The sequence below is a fragment of the Pituophis catenifer genome, unplaced genomic scaffold, assembly GCF_029215685.1.
Source record: "Pituophis catenifer annectens isolate HBS135680 unplaced genomic scaffold, rPitCat1.0.hap2 SCAF_7, whole genome shotgun sequence".
Classification (NCBI taxonomy): Eukaryota; Metazoa; Chordata; class Lepidosauria; order Squamata; family Colubridae; genus Pituophis; species Pituophis catenifer.
The window spans coordinates 74,733,558-74,754,013 of record NW_027256887.1 but is presented as its reverse complement, the minus strand read 5'-3'; the positions used below and the strand labels follow the sequence as shown (position 1 = coordinate 74,754,013).

The 20,456-nt window shown below is 40.9% G+C and overlaps 1 protein-coding gene across 1 annotated transcript in view; it reads right to left on the bottom strand.

The window, feature by feature from the left end:
* Positions 1–20,456, bottom strand: part of TMTC1 (transmembrane O-mannosyltransferase targeting cadherins 1) — a 141,772-nt gene that overhangs the window by 76,694 nt on the left and 44,622 nt on the right. Inside the window, exons 7-8 of the mRNA XM_070947297.1 lie at positions 19,449–19,638; positions 3,761–3,882 (exon numbers count right to left, since the gene is read on the bottom strand). Of these exons, the coding sequence (XP_070803398.1) occupies positions 3,761–3,882; positions 19,449–19,638 (312 nt within the window). The remainder of the gene's footprint in view (positions 1–3,760; positions 3,883–19,448; positions 19,639–20,456) is intronic.

The following is a 20,456-nucleotide window of genomic DNA, read 5'->3' as shown; positions in this document are numbered from 1 at the left end:
CTGGGGAAATATCTCATCTGCCTTGAGAAAGCTGGATCCTAAATGGATTTTCAGATCATTATCCTCATGGTCTAAAAAATGGAAATTTATTTCTTTATAAAAATGCTTAGGATTGTAAAACCTGGGCAGTCACATAAAAACGGTCTTGCATATATCCCTGCGTAATTGCTAAAATCCTAGTTATGTAGCAGTGGTTGTCCAGATATTGGTGGCTTTGCAGAGACAGAAATAACTCTATAGTTCTAACATACAAAACCTCTGTTCTGTCTTTTTAAACATTACAGAAAGTCCTTGACTTATGACCAGTTGCTTAGCCGCTTTACCCCTGGTCAAAAATTTATGAATATTTGCCACATCCCACAGTCACTTGGCTACATTTTAAAATGTTTTTGCAGAAAACAGACATTTGCATCCATTTTTTGGCATAAATAGCCCATAGTGAACAACTATTTGTTGTTTGTTGAACAATCGCAGCGGTCAATTTACGATTGCAGCAGTCACTTAAGAACTGCCTCAAAAAAAAAAAGGTCATAAAATCCAGTAGATCAAATAGGTGATCTGATAAACGACCATTGGTAATTTACAGCCTTAATGGTCAGACACCATTACGGTTGCAAGGACTACCTGTATGAGGAGGAGGGGGAGAGGAGGAGGAGGGGAAGGAAGGAAGGAAGGAAGGAAGGAAGGAAGGAAGGAAGGAAGGAAGGAAGGAAGGAAGGAAGGAAGGAGGAAGTGGAAGGAGGAGGAGGAGGAGGAGGAGGAGGAGAAGGAAGAAGAAGAAGAAGAGGAGGAGGAAGAGGAAGAGGAAGAAGAAGAAGAAGAAGAAGAAGAAGAAGAAGAAGAAGAAGAAGAAGAAGAAGAAGAAGAAGAAGAAGAAGAAGAAGAAGGAATTCTCATTTGCCAAGGGTTACATTGTCTTGATAGGGGATTCAAGACACCATTGTTTAAAAACATGACAGATTAATTAGCAGTATTATGTATTTTGGAAAGCAGTCATATTTAGTTCTCCCAATGTTCCTATTTTTTGACTAGAATATGTACCAGAAAGGCCTTCAAAGTTTTTTTAAAAATCATAAGAACTACCTCATTTTACAGATTAGACCTTGTACTTTTTCATATGAGATTTAAATTACAGTACTGAATCCACAACACAATTTTTATAGTTGAAAATTCAGAATCAAATTACATGCTAAAAATTAAGGAAGACAGACTTCAGATGATAATTTTAAACGAAATAAAAACAGGCAATAAGTACAATTTGAGATAGCATCTGACTCTTTTTTTTGTCAGATCCTATCTCAAATTGCAGCCATTGTTTGTTTTCATTTTACTCTCCTCTTTAAATAAACTATAGATGAGTGGTTTATTGCTTATCAGCAGGGGAGGCTGACAACCACAAGAAGTGCCTCTGAATTAGCCTTCTCTTCTATACATTGCCCCTTCCTAGAAGAAAGTGTATTTCTTCCTTTTAAACATCACCAGGTATCTTGAGCCAATTGTTAAGAGAATATGAATCGGTAAGAATTTTTGACGCATGCTGCCAAGTTGCCAGGATAGCTACACTACTGTCACTCAATAAAACTGTTACACAGCATGAAGCATGAGGAAAAATAAGTCTTATTATACATTATGAAGCAGGACTGCAGGCTTTCATTAGTAGATCAAACAACCAAAGCTTAATAAGCTCTGGGCAAGAAAATATGAAAGAGAGTCAGTCCTGCCATCTTTAGGATTACATGTCTAGGATTTTATTAACTTGGCAGGTTTTTTTGGTGGTAGACAAAGAGTCCTAGATCTATCAATTCCTCCTTAGTAGGCTCTATGTGTATGTGGGTCTTTGTGCACTCACACATTTTCTATATAAACAAACCCTGATAAAACCTGTAATTGCTGTGAAGAATATCAAAAGCCACTTCTTTGTGTCTATTCTTTCTTTTCTATTTTTCTCACCTTCTTTTTTCTTTTCTTGGTTTTTTTTTTTTTTAATTTGATTTATATGCCGCCCTTCTCCGGAGACTCAGGGCGGCTTACAGTGCGTTTTCTTGGTTTCTCTTTTTTTCTTTCTTATTTTAAATTGGTTAGTTTGGTTTTTATCTTCTCTTTTAAATACACGCACATTACATGCACAATAAGCCAATAATTACAACCCAAGGCAACATCTTTGATTTTATACTGAACTCTTGTCAGCGAAGGGTGCTTCATAGTGTAGAAAATAATTATCCATCCAGAAAAGTTTGTCTAAATCAGGTTTTTACAAACTGAAAACTCAGATGGGTCTTTTGAGAATTAGTGTCCAGGTATGCAGCACTTCTTTCAGTAAAGTCCCAGAGAATATGGTCATCTCAAACTTAATCTCTATAGATTATTTTAACACTTGGTGAGCCAAGATTATTTTTTAAAAAGAAGATGTAATATATGTCTACGGAGGTTCTCAGTCATCCAGGTCATGGCTGTCCCAAAGGTGCTTTTTTCCAAGAGGCAACTGGACTTTCTTGTTTTTCTTTGAAGACGTTTCGCTTCTCATCCAAGAAGCTTCTTCAGCTCTGACTAGATGGTGGGGAATGGAAGGACAGAGGGTGCGAATACAATATCATCTATCTCCAGTCTACAACATAGTCCTTTCAACAGTTCAAAGAAGGCTCCATATCCATTTGCACCACTCAGGTGATCCTGATGAGATAGATCACAGGTGTCAAACTTGCCTTGTCACATTGCCGTCATGTGACATATTGCGATGTTTTTCCCCTTCACGGAGCTGAGGTGGGCGTGGCCTGCGCATGACACATCTGACTGGCTGCCAGTTTGACACCCCTGACATAGATAAACCTCCAGGTGGCCTTAATGACTCGCTAAAAGAATGCCAATGACCAGCTGTCTGCAAGAAGTATAAATCCTTCCATTCCCCACCATCCAGTCAGAACTGAAGAAGCTTTTTGGATGAGAAGCGAAACGCCTTCAAAGAAAAACAAGAAAGTCCAGTTGCCTCTTGGAAAAAAAAAACACCTTTGGGACAAGAAGCAATATACAAACAGCTTTATTCACCACATAAAGCTAAAGAAATTATTACGGCAGCCTGCCGCAATTCCTCTGAATACTTTGATTTATCTGGCTGCAGAGGATGGGGGTTCGCAGAACAAAATATCTCAAATTGGGGAAGGTTTTACTATTACCTGCTTTTTCTTTCTTTCTTTTTTTTTTTACATCTTGGAACATTTCAGAAGTGGTAGCCAGAGGTGGGCTCCTGGGGGTTCAGCAGAGTTCGGGCAATCCTTTAGCCAAGGATCACCAGGGTTCGGCAAACTGCCAAATGCTACCCCTGGCTGGCCATGCCCACCCCGCCCCGCCCCTCCCAGGAGTCTTCATGCGGCCTGTTCATCATTCCAGGTAAGTGCAGGGGCTGCGCAGAGAGTCTGGGAGCACAAAAAATGGGCCTACCAGAGGTTCCGGAAGCCTGGAAATGGGCCTTTTTTTGGCCTCCGGAGCCCGGGAGAAGCTGTTTTCACCATCCCGGAGGCTCAAGAAAAACCTCCAGAGTCTGGGGAGGGTGAAAAATGCCCCCCCCCCCGTGGTGCAGGTAGCCAACTAGGCCATGCCCACCATGGCCACGCCCACCCAGCAACAGGGCAGCAAACCCGTTGTTAAAGGATCTGAAGCCCACCCCTGGTGGTAGCTTGTGGAGAACCAATGTAATAAAAGACCATGATTTCAAAACTCATGCTTGAGTATTGTACCATAGAAGAATTAAATGTAGGAATATTACCTAGGCATATACAGGATGCGTTCTGCCACAGCAAATCCCACCCTGAAGAAGAGGTTGCTAGCAGGTATGAAGGGGAAAATCAGGAACAACAGCCCAACTAGAATTTCTCTGTGTTCCAGTTTCTGCAACAAAATAATAATTAAAGATACACATGTGAAAAAGAATGCCGAAATCAGGCAAGATCAGAGATCCAGTTCCGAGATTACAGTAGTTGCGCTTATTCATATGCAAAAATCTGAACCACCCCTAGATGGGAGCAAAGATTTTCTGAATCTAGGGGTGGCTCAATTTTTGCACCACAGTCATGGCAGCCCCGAATACAGGCAGTCCTTGACTTATGACCAATATTGAGAGCAGAATTTCCATTGCTAAGCAAAGCCAATGTTAATTGTTAAGTAACTCCCTCCCAAACTTTTTTCTTTTTCTTTTCTTTTTGTAAAGGTTGATACACAATGTTAGTAAATAAAGTTGTGGTTAAATCTAGCCTCCCTTATTGTTTTTGCTTGTCAAAAACCAGCTGAGAAGGTCGCAAATGGCAATCACATTACCCCTGGACACGGCAACTGAGGTAAATACATGCCCATTGCCAAGTGCCCAAATTTTCATCACCTGAATGTGAGGATGCTTCAACAGTCATAAGTGTGAAAACTGGTCGTAAGTCACTTTTTTCAGTGCTGTTGTAACTTCGAACGGTCACTAAATAAATGATTGCAAATCAAGGATTTACCTTATGCCTTATGTATACAGACATTTGTTTCTTGTAATTACTTGTTTAAAAATAACAATTTAAATGAAAACTAATCAAGCAGAGAAGCAACTGGAATTAAGGAGAAACTTCCTAACAGTGAAAACCATTAAAGAGTGGAACAGCTGGCCTTCAGAGGTTGTGGGTGCTTCATCACTGGAGGTTTTTAAGCAGAGACTGGACAGTCACTTATCTGAAATGGGTTTAAGACTGTTTGGCTCGTACCCTTGGCCATGGCTGCTTGGCCACCAGGGTTCCGGTCATTCACTCCTAATGTTTCTCCTCGACTGACACGCTCCTAGCTATTTGCCCCGGCCAATGGGCCCCAGCCCCTCCGTCCCAGATGCTTCGGGGCAGCCCATGGGATGACAATGTCTGGAACGGAGGGGCTGGGGCCCATTGGCCGGGGAAACAGCTAAGGGCATGTCAGCCGAGAAGAAACATTAGGAGTGAATGACCGGAGGTGGAACCCTGGTGGCCAAGCAGTCCCATTCCGTCTGAAATAGTATAGGCTCTCCTGCTAGAGCAGGGGACTCCAAGATTCCTTCCAGCTCGATTCTGATTCTGAAATATAGTTTTATTTGGTTTGCTTTTATATAGTGCTGCATTTAGTATTCAGTCATCAGCACTCAGATCAGCATAGATTAACTCAAAGGTTAACTTCACATCAACAATTAAGTAAGCAATACCCCAATCAAGAAACTGCCAAAGAGCCATCAGGAAACAGCCCAACCAAAGAATCTTTAAGAACATCCCTACCCACACACGACAGGGAAGAATATATACTGACAGCAAACAACATTCCTTACTAGCTCTGATGATGTTGCCTAGTTAGGTAATGAAACGTTTGCAAGAAAACAAGCCAACTCAGAGAGCACCAAGGACCCCTCATTTCAACCCTGACCTACAAATATTCTCCCTTATTGGCTGCATTTGGTTTTTAAAACAGGAATTCTGAGATTTGAAGTACAACACAAGTAGACAAATTGACTACATACTTGTTATTTTGTGTTTACAAGCATTACTACACTTGATGAAGGACAAAGCTAATTTTGGATGAAATTAGATATCTTCTTCTTCCTACTCCTTTTAATGTTTGACACTTAGATCTGCATCACATCATCAAACTGTAATTTTTAATAGGTGGCTCTCTTACTTTGAGTCTAGATCCCAAATTCTGTGCAGAGTAATAGACTGAACCTGGGATATCTCCAGAGAGAGAATACAGACTTTTCTCTAGTCACTCTAAGTCAACCTTTCCATGTTTCTCAACCTTGCATCCCAGAATTCCACAGGCAACGTTTTCAATTCCGGGAGTTAAAGTCCACACGTTTTACAGTAGCCGACATTGAGAAAAGCTATTCTATGTGAATGGCCTCTTCCTGCTATACCTCATCAGATGCCACTGAAAGGAACTGAGAAATTTAACATGTCCAAATATCTAAGGAAAAGCAGGAAGGATTGGAATGGAAAAACAAGTAGCAGTATCATTTACAAGATACATTTCAATGATATTCTTCCTTAGTTGATTCTCAAAGTCTACAAAACTCAGGCAATTTTATTTTATCCAATCATGTTGATTTTTCTTATCAACACACTCTGAATTGTGGGGATAAATTGCCACAGTCAGAAGAATAAATTAAGTTTGGTTTGCATGTACTGAATTTTACACTTACATCCACATAATTTCAGAAAAAAACATCTACAAACAATAGCAACAGTATTCTCCTAAAATTACCCTCCTCTTCATAAAATAAAAGATATTGGGGGGAAAATGCAATTCAATTGCCCCTGCAGAGAACAGAACTAGAATATTTAGTTGCTGGCTTAATGATCAATTCATCATTGCTAAATTTGCTACTACCTGCCTTAACGGCAATCCAAAATTCATATTTTTCAGCCACAGTACTTAACAAGCTGTCCTTGGGATTGATAAAGTCTACTGTAATTGATTATTAGTTCAGGAATTGCTTACGATCAATCCTCTTCTTGAACATTTAGGTCTTCTCTTGAGAACTCCAACACATATTTGATGCCCAATAAAACTAAGATGCGACAAGCATCACTAAGCAGTTTGAAAATGAAACTGTACAGTGTTGTTTTTATGAGCATTTTTCAGCCTACAGTGCATTTTATAGCCCTCAAAGTTCCAAGATAAATTGTTCCACACTTCATCGTTGGTATACAGTACTAACACTCACAGAGCTATTAAATATATACATAAAAAAGCTTAACTGCAACACAAATCTCCAATCTAAATAATAAATATTAGACTAAGAAGTTGAAAGATATCCTAGAAGAAAGCAACAACAAACAACTTCTCTGTTATGATAAAAAATGGTTTATGTTTATAAGAGGCAAAAGAGATATAGGTGGATTTGGACTCCCGGATTGGGAAACATACTATAGGTCAGCCAAGCTAGTTTGGATAAGAGATTGGATCACCCTGGAAAATGCGAGAATTCTTACTCTAGAAGGCCATGACTTGCAAAAAGGCTGGCACGCCCACATCTGGGAAATGGAGAAGAAAAAGAAGACATACTTCCATAGACATAAAATTAGAGATTCCTTGATACAAACATGGACCCAGATCAGACAAAAACACTACAAGAAAATCCCAAATTGGCTCTCAACGATGGAGGCCCTGACTCACCCAAATAGGTGGGAGAGGGAGAAAATGGCTAGATATAAAGATATTCTAGACGAAGGAGGGAGGCTTAAACCAAATGATACCTTACGAGAGCAAGGAATAACTTTAGATTGGTGGACCTACTCACAAGTAAAATCCAGATATCAGAGGGACAAAGAACAATACGGTCTAGAACCGGGACCAAATGGATTGGATAAAGTCCTGATGGGAACAAATAAAAAGATTCTGGAAAAATTATACAATTATTTGTTAAGCGATGAGAAGTTTGAAGATGTTACAAAGAATCAAATAATTGCATGGGAGAAAAATATAGGGTGCAATATAAATTTTGGGGAATGGGAGGAGGCATGGAATAGAAATCTTAAATTGACTAGAGCGGTGGCATATAAGGAAAATCATTACAAAATGTTTCATAGGTGGTACCTAGCCCCAGCCAGACTAGCGAAGATATATCCCAATATACATCCCAATTGTTGGAAATGCGGCCATGGCCAAGGCACCTTCTTTCACATGTGGTGGACATGCCCGGAAGCGAAAGGATATTGGAGTATGATCAGGAGATGGTTACACGAAATAATTGGGGAAGATATTGAACAAACACCAGAGATTTTCCTCCTGGGAATAATAAAGAAGCCATATAGAAAGGAAATGATACATTTAATGATCCATATAATTACAGCCGCTAGATTGGCATACGCACAGTATTGGAAAGAGAAAATTCAACCACCAGAAAAGCTTATAATTAAGAAAATACTCGAGTGCGCAGAGATGACTAAATTAACTTATGAATTAAATGATGAAAAGTCAGTATACTATATGGTGTGGGAAAGGTGGTACAAGTGGTTGCATGATAAAATGGAAGAAAGATCAAAGGTGTGTTAAATATTGGTTAAAAGTGAGTCAAAATATCAACAAGTACTATATATGTAAATAGTTAAAACACTGCATATCCGATACAAATTGAAAATGTTTATTATATTTATGTGTTCTACGTTATTGTTTGAATGATTGTTTGTTTGTTTTTTATTTATTTATTTATTTATTTATTTCCTTTTTGTTCTGTAAAAAATCTCAATAAAGTCTATTAAAAAAAAATGGTTTATGTAGTCCTCTAAGTAACCAAGCAGGCTGATCTTGAAAAGCCTAAGCAGAATCAGTCCAGGTTAATATTTTGACAGGGGACCACTAGGGTTAAATTTTTAGACTTGGAAATAATAATAATATTTTTAAAAAACTAGAGAAAGGCAGTGGAAAAATCCTTCTCTCTTGTATTCTGACACCAAGAAAACTATATACCGTGTTTCTCCGAAAATAAGACAGGGTCTTATTTTCTTTTGAACTCTGAAATAAGGGCTTGGCTTTATTATCGGGGGGTCTTCTTATTTCGGGGGTGCAGGAGGCCCTGGGCGGCCTGGACACTCACAGCCGGAAGTCCGGCGGAGAGAGGCTCCCTTCGCATGCTATCATTAAGCCCCTCCCCTCCCGCAGGGTGTGTGTGTGTGTAGTACGCAAGCGGCCCAAAGGCACCAAGCTGCGTGAGTGCCTGTCCCCACCCACCCCGCTCACATGCCTCCCAGGCCTCACCATGTCGATGTGGGTGAAGTTGGTGAGCACCAGGTCCTTCAGCTCGTAGCCAATGCTGCCGGCGCCCACCACCAGCACCCGTGCGGAAGCCATGGCCTGGGCTAGCTCTCCCTGCAGGGTCCAGCTCCAGCTGTCACCATAGAGTGGGAAGCACACTCCCAGAGCAGCCGCTGCCCTGGCTGGGGTTTTGGAAGCTGCAAAGGCAGAGTTTGGGGGAGAGAAAGAAAGAGTTCTGCTGCTTTCCTTCTATGCAGCCAAAAGCAGAAGCAGCAGAACTCTTTCTTTCTCTCCCCCAAACTCTGCCTTTGCAGCTTCCAGCCAGGGCAGCGGCTGCTCTGGGAGTGTGCTTCCTACTCTATGGTGACAGTCACCAGAGGCCTCCCCTTCCCCCCTGCTCCTCTCCACTCCGATTGCCCCGCAGTCCCCCCACCCAAGTCCTGACTGACTGGAGCACTCACAAGCGAGCCCCTCCACCTTGGGAGTCACCGGACTGGATGGCGATCAGGCCAGACTCTTCCTGGGGAAGGGAGCCTCGTGGGACACTTGCCCGCCCTCCCTTCCTCCTGCAGGTCCAGTTTACTCTTTCCAGCTGCCTGGCAGCAAGACGCCGGGCAGCTGTGCCGAGGACAGCCCTCACAGACATAGCTCGGCCGGCTCACCCATGGCCAACGTTCCTCGCCCGTGGCTGAGCTTGGCTGCAGGGTGCCGCCGGGACTCCACAGGCAGTGGCGGCAGCAGCAACACAGCCATCCCCGCCGAGACCCGCACCCAGATATGGGACGCACCAGGCCTGCCATTGTAGTCCTCCACAACTGCCCAGCACGCATGGAGGCCTCTCTGCCGCCGGTGGCCACCCTGCCAAGGAAGCCCCGAGGCAGCGATGCTTGCACTGAGGCTGCTGTGGCAGGCGCTCAGTAGCGCAGGCTATGCAGACGTGGCACCTAGACACAGGCGAGAGCGGGTGGGCTGCCACCATGGTGCAGGAGCAGGCGCTCGAGGTGTATGGTTGGTGCTGCAGGCGACGAAAGGGGCGGGGTGCACAAGAGTTTGCAGGGATGTGGCTGCCTTGGGAGGTTTGGGGGTGAGGAACCTGTATGTGCATGTGTGTGTGTGAGAGAGAGAGGAGGGGCTTATTTTCGGGACATGTCCTATTTTCGGGAAAACACGGTAGGTTAATTCTCTGCTTGGTTAGTTTCTATCCATTGCTTCTTGTCTTTGAACAATAAGTTGACCACCTCTTCTTTATGGCAGCCTTACTACAAGGCAGATACTTCTATCCATTCAGTGTCAAAACAGCAGTAAATTGTCAACAGTTAGGAAAATATTCTACTATGATATCTCATCAGCTTCTCATCAAGATATACGTTGCATCAATTCATCAGAGCCTTAACTTCATTCTTGGATTGTGGAGTCTCTTTTTTTTGTTTTTAACAGTTCTACAAAGAATTGCTTTGATGTTATAAACTTTAATCCTTACAGGTTTTAATTATACTTGACAATCTTGCTGAACAAAATGGGAATAATGACATAATAGCCTTATTGAGATAAAACACTGGAGACAGTCTTTTTTCCTAACCATTTTTAATTTTTTTTTTTATTTGAACCTACATAAGAAGATAAAGGAAAACGATGGAACGGAAGTTGTACATACACATGAATATGAAATAATGTTGATTAAAGGCAGAAAGCATAATGGAGGGGAAAACTGTTTGAATCTAATCTTGTGGGTTTGTTACTCTATCTGAAGACATACAATAGTGAAGACTTGCATCTTCTCCAGTTGCAATAAACAATGGCAAAAGATTATCCAAGCATTTCCTGTTCTCTTTTAAGGCAATTAAACAGATCAAACACATAGTTTAAACAGCAATATCCTTTTAGCCAGCCAGAGAGTTTTGATTTACTATACTGCTTTCTCTTCCTGAAGCAAATACTAATGCAATAGATTCAGAAGCAGCACTGCAAAAAACTCTAAACAATACCAACCTCAGCAGCAAATCAAACTGGCTTCAGGAAATGTAAGGAAGGGACTTTGAATAACTCAAACATTCAAAATGGATCTTTTGTAAAAAAATGATTTCATATGAAAAGTGAAATATTTTTTCATACAAAACAAAAAAGAATTCAATTTACTTCTGGACAGTCAAATGTAGAATGCAACCAAACAGTGGTGAAATCCAAATTTTTTTACTACCCGTTCTGTGGGCGTGGCTTGGGCGTGGCTTGGTGGGCGTGGCAGGGGAAGGATACTGCAAAATCCCCATTCCCTCCCCCACTCCTGGGGGAAGGATATTGCAAAATCTCCATTCCCACCCCACTCTGGGACCAGCCAGAGGTGGTATTTGCTGATTCTCTGAACTACTCAAAATTTCCGCTACCGGTTCTCCAGAACCTGTCAGAGCTTGCTGGATTTCACCCCTGCAACCAGCTCATGTGATGGAGCACAGTGGTTCATATGGTTGGAACGCTAAGCAGGAGGTTAGCAAGCTCAAGTTTGAGACCTGAGAGCTGCCATGGGGCAGGGATGAGGTCTCGTCCTTCACTCCAGCTCCTGCCGGAGACATGAAAGGAGCCCCCAACTGGACATCCCTAGGACAACAGTGAAGTCACCAGATAATCCTTTCAACCCAGATGTGCCTCAGTGCTTCTGACTGGAGTGCAAAATTTGATGCATCCAGATAAGAACAAGGAAGAGTTGACCTGAGTATAATAATTACCATCAATGAGGGTCTACAGAAGATATTTTCCATCTTTCTTCTGCCAGTATATCCACATTTTTTGCCAAATAAGAACAACTCCCTGCATATAGTTCATGAGTTCTAATTAAATCATAGTTCATGGTTTAATTCTCATTCTCCCTTTGTTTTGAGAGTCCTTAGAACAGTTACATGAAGCAGAATTTTTCATCAATTAAAACTAATGAGGGCTTGCAATCTAATTGTGTGAGGGAGGTCCATGAAAAAGTAATAAGATTTTTGCCTTTCATGTAATGGCATGTGGGGGTTGACATAGGGAGATAGGACGAAGAGCAACAGTCTAATAAACAAAATTTACTACAAAAGGAGAGTAAAGCAAAGGAGGGGAGAGTTTCAGACTTGCAAGATGATCTATCCCAGAGGGACAGAATCAAGATCAAGTGTTAGTACTACTTTCCTGACAGTTAGAACAATTAATCAGTGGAAAAACTTGCCTGCAGAAATTGTGGGTGCTCCAACACTGGAGGTTTTTAAAAGTAAAGGTTCCCCTCGCACATATGTGCTAGCCGTTCCCGACTCCAGAGGGCAGTGCTCATCTCCGTTTCAAAGCTGAAGAGCCAGCGCTGTCCAAAGACGTCTCCATGGTTATGTGGCCAGCATGACTAAATGCCAAAGGTACACGGAACGCTGTTACCTTCCCACCAAAGGTGGTCCCTATTTTTCGACTTGCATTTTTTATGTGCTTTTGAACTGCTAGGTTGGTAGAAGCTGGGACAAGTAACAGGAGCTCACCCCGTTACGCGGCACTAGGGATTCGAACCGCTGAACTGCCGACCTTTCGATCGACAAGCTCAGTGTCTTAGCCACTGAGCCACCGTGTCCCCTGGAGGTTTTTGAGAAGAGGCAATTTTGCATACAATTGTTCTATATTAAGCCCGCTACCTTAAATGAAACTGACCCCTGTTATGCTAAGGCACTAAAATCTTTTCTAAGCAAGTATTCTCCAAGTAAACCAGGTATGTAATTTTCAAAATACATAACCCCAGGGGTGTCAAACTCATGTCGTCACGGTGGCGCCATGTGTCATATCGGGACTTTTTCCCCCTTCGCTAAACCGGGCGTGGGCATGGCCAGCATGTAACACATCTGGCCCTCGGGCTGGGAGTTTGACAGCCCTGACATAGCCAGAATAATCTTTGACTGAGAAACATGAGGAGCAGAGGTGGCGCAGTGGTTAGAGTGCAGTACTGCAGCTACTTCAGCTGACTGCTAGTTCAGCAGATCAGCGGATCAAATCTCACCGGCTCAAGGTTGACTCAGCCTTCCATCCTTCCGAGGTGGGTAAAATGAGGACCCAGATTGTTAGGGGGCAATATGCTATTTAGTATACTGTCTTTGGTGTAAGCCACCCAGAGTCCTCGGAGAGTGGGCGGCATAGAAATATGACTAATAAATGAATAAATAAATAAATGAGAGCTACTGCCTCAACATATCTGCAGCATTCCAGTTTGGAAAAAGCTGAAATAATGTTTGGCTGAATTTCATGAGTTGCAAGTCTGAAAGGGGGGGGGGTGACTTATAACTGTTTTTCACACTTATGACCATTGCAGCAGCCCCATGGTCATGTGATCGAAATTCAGATACTTGGCAACTGGTTCATACTTATGACCATTGCCATATCCCAAGGTCATGTGATCACCTTTTGCAATCTTTTGGCAAGCAAAGTCAATGGGGAAGCCAGATTCACTTAACATGTTACTAACTTACCCACTGCAGTGATTCACTTAACAACTGTGGCAAGAAAGGTCGTAAAATGGGGCAAAACTCACTTAACAAACATCTCACTTAACAACAGAAATTTTGGGCTCAATTGTGGTCATAAGTCAAGGACTACCTGTAAAGGTAGTCCTCAACCCATGACCACAACTGAGGCCAAAATTTCTGTTCCTAAGCAAGGCAGTTGTTAAATCAGTGGCAGCACCTTTTAGAACCTTTTTGCCCTGGTTATTAAGCAAATTGCTGCAGTTGTTAAGTAAATTGTGTGGTTGTTAAGCAAATCTGGCTTCCCACTTTGACTCTGCTTATCAGAAGTAAGCTGTGAAGTCACAAATGGTGATCGCATTACCCCAGGACCCTGCAACTGGCATAAGTACATGCCAGTTGCCAAGTGTCTTAATTCTGATTACATTACCATGGGGATGCTGCAATGGCCGTAAGTGTGAGAACTGGTCATAAGTCACATTTTTCAATGCTGTTGTAACTTCGAATGGTCACTGAATGAGGACAACCTGTACATCATCTGAACTTAGGTTGTAATCCAATACACATTTCTTGGAAGCTTGTTTCTGAAGACACAGGTAGAGGTTTGCACTAGAACTTAATGTCAACTTAATGGTTAAGTAGCAGGTGTGGAATTAATTAACAATTATTATGCAAAATATTCTAATTATTTTATACATTAGGCTTAACCTGTTATCTAATTTAAAAGTGTTTGGAAACCAAAGCACAGAATTTTTTTTTAAAAAAACTTGTCATTCTTGTTCTCTTTGCTTCTTATGAGTTGGAAAGAAATTATGTACAGTATTCTCAAGAATTGTGACCCATATAAAAGAAGGAATGGAACTTCGGAGAATAGCTTAATTAGGATGCCTACGCTGGCTGTGGGGAAATGAACGGTGTGTTTCCCTCATTATGAGAAATGAGACATCAAAAAGAACAAATGATACCCACAACAAGAACACCATAATTTCCTGAAACAAGCAAGGCAATAATAGTGGAAAGCTGTTTTTCCCTTCTAGGCTTCCTCCCCTCTAGTAAAACAGTCCATGTCTGTTTCATGAACAGCATAAGAAAAACAAAAGGAGAGACAGAAAATTAGAGGGGAGGGAGGGAGAATAGCTAATCTACATAAATGCAGAAATGTTCAGCAACGAAATGAAGTCATCCATCTTCATAAATGTCTTCTATTCAACCCTTTCCAGCAATGCAATTATCCAAATTGTTATTGTTGTTGTTAGTTGCGAAGTTGTGTCCGACCCATCGCAACCCCATGGACAACGTTCCTCCAGGCCTTCCTGTCCTCTACCATCCCCCGGAGTCCATTTAGGTTCACACCTACTGCTTCAGTGACTCCATCCAGCCACCTCGTTCTCTGTCATCCCGTTCTTCTTTTGCCCTCCATCGTTCCCAGCATTAGGCTCTTCTCCAGTGAGTCCTTCCTTCTCATTAGGTGGCCAAAGTATTTGAGTTTCAGCTTCACGATCTGGCCTTCTAAAGAGCAGTCAGGTTTGATCTCCTCTAGGACTGACCGGTTTGATCACCTTGCAGTCCAAGGGATTTGCAGGAGTCTTCTCCAGCACCAGTTCAAAGGCCTCAGTTCTTTGGCGCTCAGCCTTTCTTATGGTCCAACTTTCACAGCCATACATTGCAACTGGGAAAACCATAGCCTTGACTATAGGCACTTTTATCCAAATTACCAGTGAACAAGAAATTGGTATCACATTAATATCTATTGGTAGGAAAGGAATCAATCCAGTAGACATGTTCTATACGAGAGGTCCTTGGTGCTCTCTGAGCATGGTTTTCTTGTAGACGTTTCATTATCCAACTAGGTAGGATCATCAGTGCTAGTAGGGAGAAGTAGGGAACACAGCCTTTCAATGGCTTGATGGCAATCATACCCTGCCCCTCAATTCAGACAACTAAACAAAACACATGGTCTCTCTCATTCTCTCAAATAGGAGCTGCTTCTGGAGAGCTAATCAGAAAGGATCTAGGGAAGTCACCAATGGCCAACTCACTATGGCCAACTTGCCACGGCCCAGTCACTAAGGAACAATTCAAAGCTGTATTAATTCTTTCATTCAGTTACTTTTATTATTATGGATGACCACGTTTTCATCGAAATTATTGTAACTTTTGTAATTTCTGGATTGACTTTCTTTCTTTTGTTATTATTGGCCACCATTCCATTGAAATTAACTTTTTTTTTTTAAATTTGATTTATATGCCACCCTTCTCCGGAGACTCAAGGCAGCTTACAATGCGTTAAGCAATAGCCTTCATACTTTTGTATATTTATACAAAGTCAGCTTATTGCCCCCACAAACTGGGTCCTCAATTTACCTACCTTAGAAAGGATGGAAGGCTGAGTCAACCTTGAGCCTGGTAAGATTCAAATTTACAGTAATTGCAGACAGCTGGTGTTAATCACAATGCTATCAGTCTGCTGAGCCACCAGGCTCTTGATGGCAAAACTTAACTTTTGCCTTTGTTGAATTGTCCTGCTACAAGTTGACCGTGGTGAGTTATCCCATCTTGAATCAGAAAAATGCAAATGGCATAAATAGGAATCTTTGTCTCTCATTGTAGAAGGATTCCATACTTAAGTTTTCTTGTCAGAAAAGCCCTGTCTGGCACCAATGGAATGAAAAATACAGGAAGACTGATGCCTTGAATCAGTCCCTTCTGATTTAAGAAAAATTCATACAACTGCACTGACAAGTTAAGAGCATGGACAGAATGACTCCATGCAGAGTTACGCATCTGGTTCAGCAATTACCCAGCTGTAATCATCCACGCTGAATACTCTCTGGAATAACTTTCTGTACATTTTCAATTTGTCAGTTTAACTGTGTGAATTGTTCCATTCGTGATTCCGGAGTCATACTCCTGCTTTTCCTTATTACTCACTTTAATACATGACAAAACCACTTCACACAAATGAAAGTTCGGCAGCTACACCACAGCTACCCAGATGATTTTTCTGTAATGGGAATCACAGAAGCAGGCTGTTCCTTGCTTTGCCTTGCGGCCCATCTAATGCTCAATGAAACATAAAACATCAACTCTGAATGTAAGATCCTTAAGAAGGAGAAAGGATCAGAGCATTCTTGAAACATGGGAAATAATGCATTGGTTGTTCCTAGGGCATGTCAAATTTTTCAATTTTCAATTTCCAAAGTACTCAAGGGGTACTCAAAAGTTGTGACATATCTTGGGGATTGTAAAGATATTTTGCTTGCTTTAATATAATTTAGATGTGCTTGGTAAGTAACATTTTGTTTGTTTCATCAGACATATCCTATCTAAATCCCCCAACTTCATACCATGCATGTTCTCTCAATTCATAAACATGATATGCCCCAAGCATTATGGGATTTATCCCAGATGGAGATTTGTCCTACCTTTGCAGAGCTGAAAGATGTGTGAAAACAATTTCTCATGTGTACAACTTAAGAAATATTTAATTGGTCCGCAAACTCTTAAAAATGGTCCTTTGTAGCACTAAATCTGGATGTTCTTTAAAATATAAGGATAGCTTGCATGATTAATTTCACTTAACTGGAGTAGAGCTATAGCAGAACAGTGTATAACCACGAGTTCTTTACACAATTTTAGGTATGAAAGTACTCTGACTAAACTGGAGAAAGCAATTATGTTGGGAAAAGTTAGCAGTAAAAGGAAACCAGGCTGTCAAAGAACACAATGCCTGGACACCATCAAAGCTGACCCCAGCCAGAATAGAAAACTCAAAGAAGCAGTGCAAGACTGGAAAGAGTCACTTGGCCCATAGTATCACCAAGAGTCACACATGACTAAGTGGATAATATCCTCAAACGGAGATGCATCTTTTCTTCGGCATAGCACCAAGGGATAATGGGATTGCCTTGATTTTGGCATAACGCGATGTGTGAATCCAGCTGCTATGGTTTGTAAAACATCATTTATGACTTAATGCATTGTGAGAACCAGTTAACTGTGATGTACGCTTAAATCCGTATGTATAATTGCAGTCCCTGACTTGTCAGTCAAACCACATCTTTTTGTCTCCAACTTGGAAAAATGGCAAAATATGATTCAGAAAGCCTATTGTGCTTAATTAGAGCTTCCGTTGTATTTGAACAATGGTTGATCAAAACTCAAACATATAGTTCAAACAAAGCATTATATTATACTTCTAACTACACCTCCTACTCTATAGACCTTGCAGAAACAGTAGCAGGTTAACTTTGATCAAATTCTTATTTTTAATGGGGAAAGGGAGGTTTGCATCTGTAAATCTGCCATAGAACAAATGACACTAATTCAGTGAAATACAGTTTTGTAAAAAAAAAAAAAAACATACTGTAGTGTATATAGATTTGCCTCCTTGGGGGGGAAAAAAAGCACAAATGTTATTGTTCCTTATTTGATTTATATGGGCACCTCTCCAACTGGAGCTTAAGGCAACAGCAGATTTTGGAACAAGGTATAAAATACTTTGGAAACACAACCCACTCTCCCACACAGCAGATAGCAAAAGCCACCTGAGTATTTTGCTTTATGAGCAAAAAAAAAAAACATGTCTAAGAACAAGCAACTCCTTTGTCTTCACAGTAAAGTCTCATAATATTTCCAACTGCTAGTTGGGTTACTTTGTGTAATCCAAGTCTCTAGAGCATTATAAAGTACTCATGATTAAATTTACACATAGCTCATCTTCCAAGTTTCATTGCCAACACTAGATTCTGAGTGTGTTTGCACTCAGTGTGTAGGCTAAATTGTCAGATGTTTTCTAAATAACATGCATTTTTTTTAACAATGGAAAACATTCGGTGAGCACTTGATTTGTGATTTCTTAGCAAATAAGTTTAAGATTACAAGAAAAAGGATTAAGATTGAAGAGTTTAAAGATCTTTTAGTAAAAAAAAAAACATCAGAAATAGATGAAACTAGGAAAATCCAAGTTTTCCATTATGATACATTAAGAAGCCTTAGGCACATCCTAATACACTATTCTTACTTCTTTTTTTAACCCACTCATTCCATCTGCAGACCTCTCTTTTTATACTCCTTTATACAAATTTTATACAAATTTGGTTATGGAGGGATCCTAAGGAAGAGCAAGTTGATCTTTTGCAGGTTTTCTATTAAGATTGCAGTGGGTTAAGTAATCAAGAAGGATCCTAGACACAGCAATAAATAAAAATGTTCCTGCCAAGCAAAATTCTAACATATTCGTCCCAATACCCAACAGCTAGAAGTCCAGGAAAAATTGAAATTGATTTTGCAGAAATATCACATCCACAGGGTCCTCTTTTATGGATGCATAAAAACTGATACAAGCAACCTCTATCAAAGCAATTCTGACAAATTTATTTCAAAGAAGAAAGGTATTATTCCATTCCTTTGAGTATGTGAATGGATTAATACTGATGTTAGTTGTCTGGATTGCTAGTTTGTTTATTTCTATTGCTGTAGTTCTATGTATTAGTTGTGTTTACATTATTTTTACATAGTAGGCCACCCAGCATCACGATGGAGTTGGGTTCTGCCAAAGTTCACTTAAATGGATAAATAAACATGCGCTATCATTTTCACTCTAGCAAATCTCCATGACTCCAAGTCACACCACCATAATGCAGGAGGAGGAATTAACATAAAATTAAAGGTGTTTGCTTTCCCATTCCTATTCCTATTCCTCTCCTTAATTTTTTTTTTTAAAAGAACTGGTTGGGAGTTCCTTTCCCCTAATTTATTGAGATTTCCTGAATAATCTACAATTATTTGGGGCAAACCAGTAAGTCATAAATCATGGCTTATAAAATATAATGTTTATACTAATACAGTATGCTAAGGCAGCATGAACCAGCATGGTTTAGCACGAACCAAGGGTCTGTCTAGCCAACATCTTCCATATAAAGAACAAACCCTGTTTCCCCGAAAATAAGACATCCCCTGATAATAAGCCCAATCGGGCTTTTGAGTGCATGTGCTACAATAAGCCTCCCCCTGAAAATAAGCCCTTCCCAAAAATATTTAAATGCAGAGCTGGAAATCAGGTAAAACGGCAAAAGGAACCTTATCTTGCTCCATGCGCCCCAAAATAATAAGACCTCCCCGAAAATAAGGCCAAGCACTTATTTTGGGGTTCAAAAAAATATAAGACAGGGTCTTATTTTCGGGAAAACATGGTACTACATGTGTTTGGAACACAAAGGTAAACCTCAGTGTAGAAAAAAGCTTTTTTACCTTAAATGCTACAAAACAATGTAGACAAAGGAGAAGCATCACGAAGGCCAGGATCAGGGTAGCGAAATTCCTCAGGTCCCAGATTGATTCAACCAGAGGAATACTTCCAACCTGCCAGTCGTAGCACAGCGTAATCGGGGCTAGTAGAAGCCAGGCGTTGAAGGCCAGGAGGTAGGAATAAGTAAGAAACCTGCAAAAAGAAACACAAAATAAAACAATCGACATGTTTCTTCAAAGGAAGAAACAGCCAGTTCAATAGGACTATGCAATGCTTCAGATTCAACCCCCAAAAGCTGATTCCAAATATGAATTTGCCTGATCCGGAAAAGAAGGGGGGGGACACACAAATGCTTTAAAATGTTGCAGAGAGACTCTGCAGGTAGTCCTCAATTTATGACTACAATTGGGCCAGAACTTTCATCACTAGGCAAAGCAGTCATTAAGTGAGCCACATGTGATTTCATGATCGTTTTGCTGTAGTCGTTAAGCAAATCACACACAGTCATTAAGTGAATCCAGCTTCCCCCATTAACTTCACTTGTCAATGGAAAAGTCGCAAATGACAATCCTGGGACGTTGTAATCATGATAAATACATTCTGGTTACCAAGAACCCAAATAGCAATCGCATGACTGTTGGGATGCCGAAATGATTAAGTTCAAGGACCGATCATAAGCCACTGTTTTCGGCGATGTCTTAACTTTGAATGGTTGCTAAATGAATGGTCACAAATCGAGGACTGGCTGTAGGTTCAGGATCCTGCATGTTGTGAAACATTTTTAGGAGACTGGATCCAAAGACAGCATGGCCCTAGTGTTCAAGTTCTCAGCACATACTGGGTGAGTTCATGTTAATCTTGGATTACTAAATCAGTCCCAATGGCTGTGTTCACATGTTATGCTAAGTCAAGCACATGATAGCTTAGCATACTGTGTAGATCTACATCATGTTGAGCTTCTTGGAGAAAATACAAAGTATGCACATAAAGAAAGTGTGAAAACGTATTGC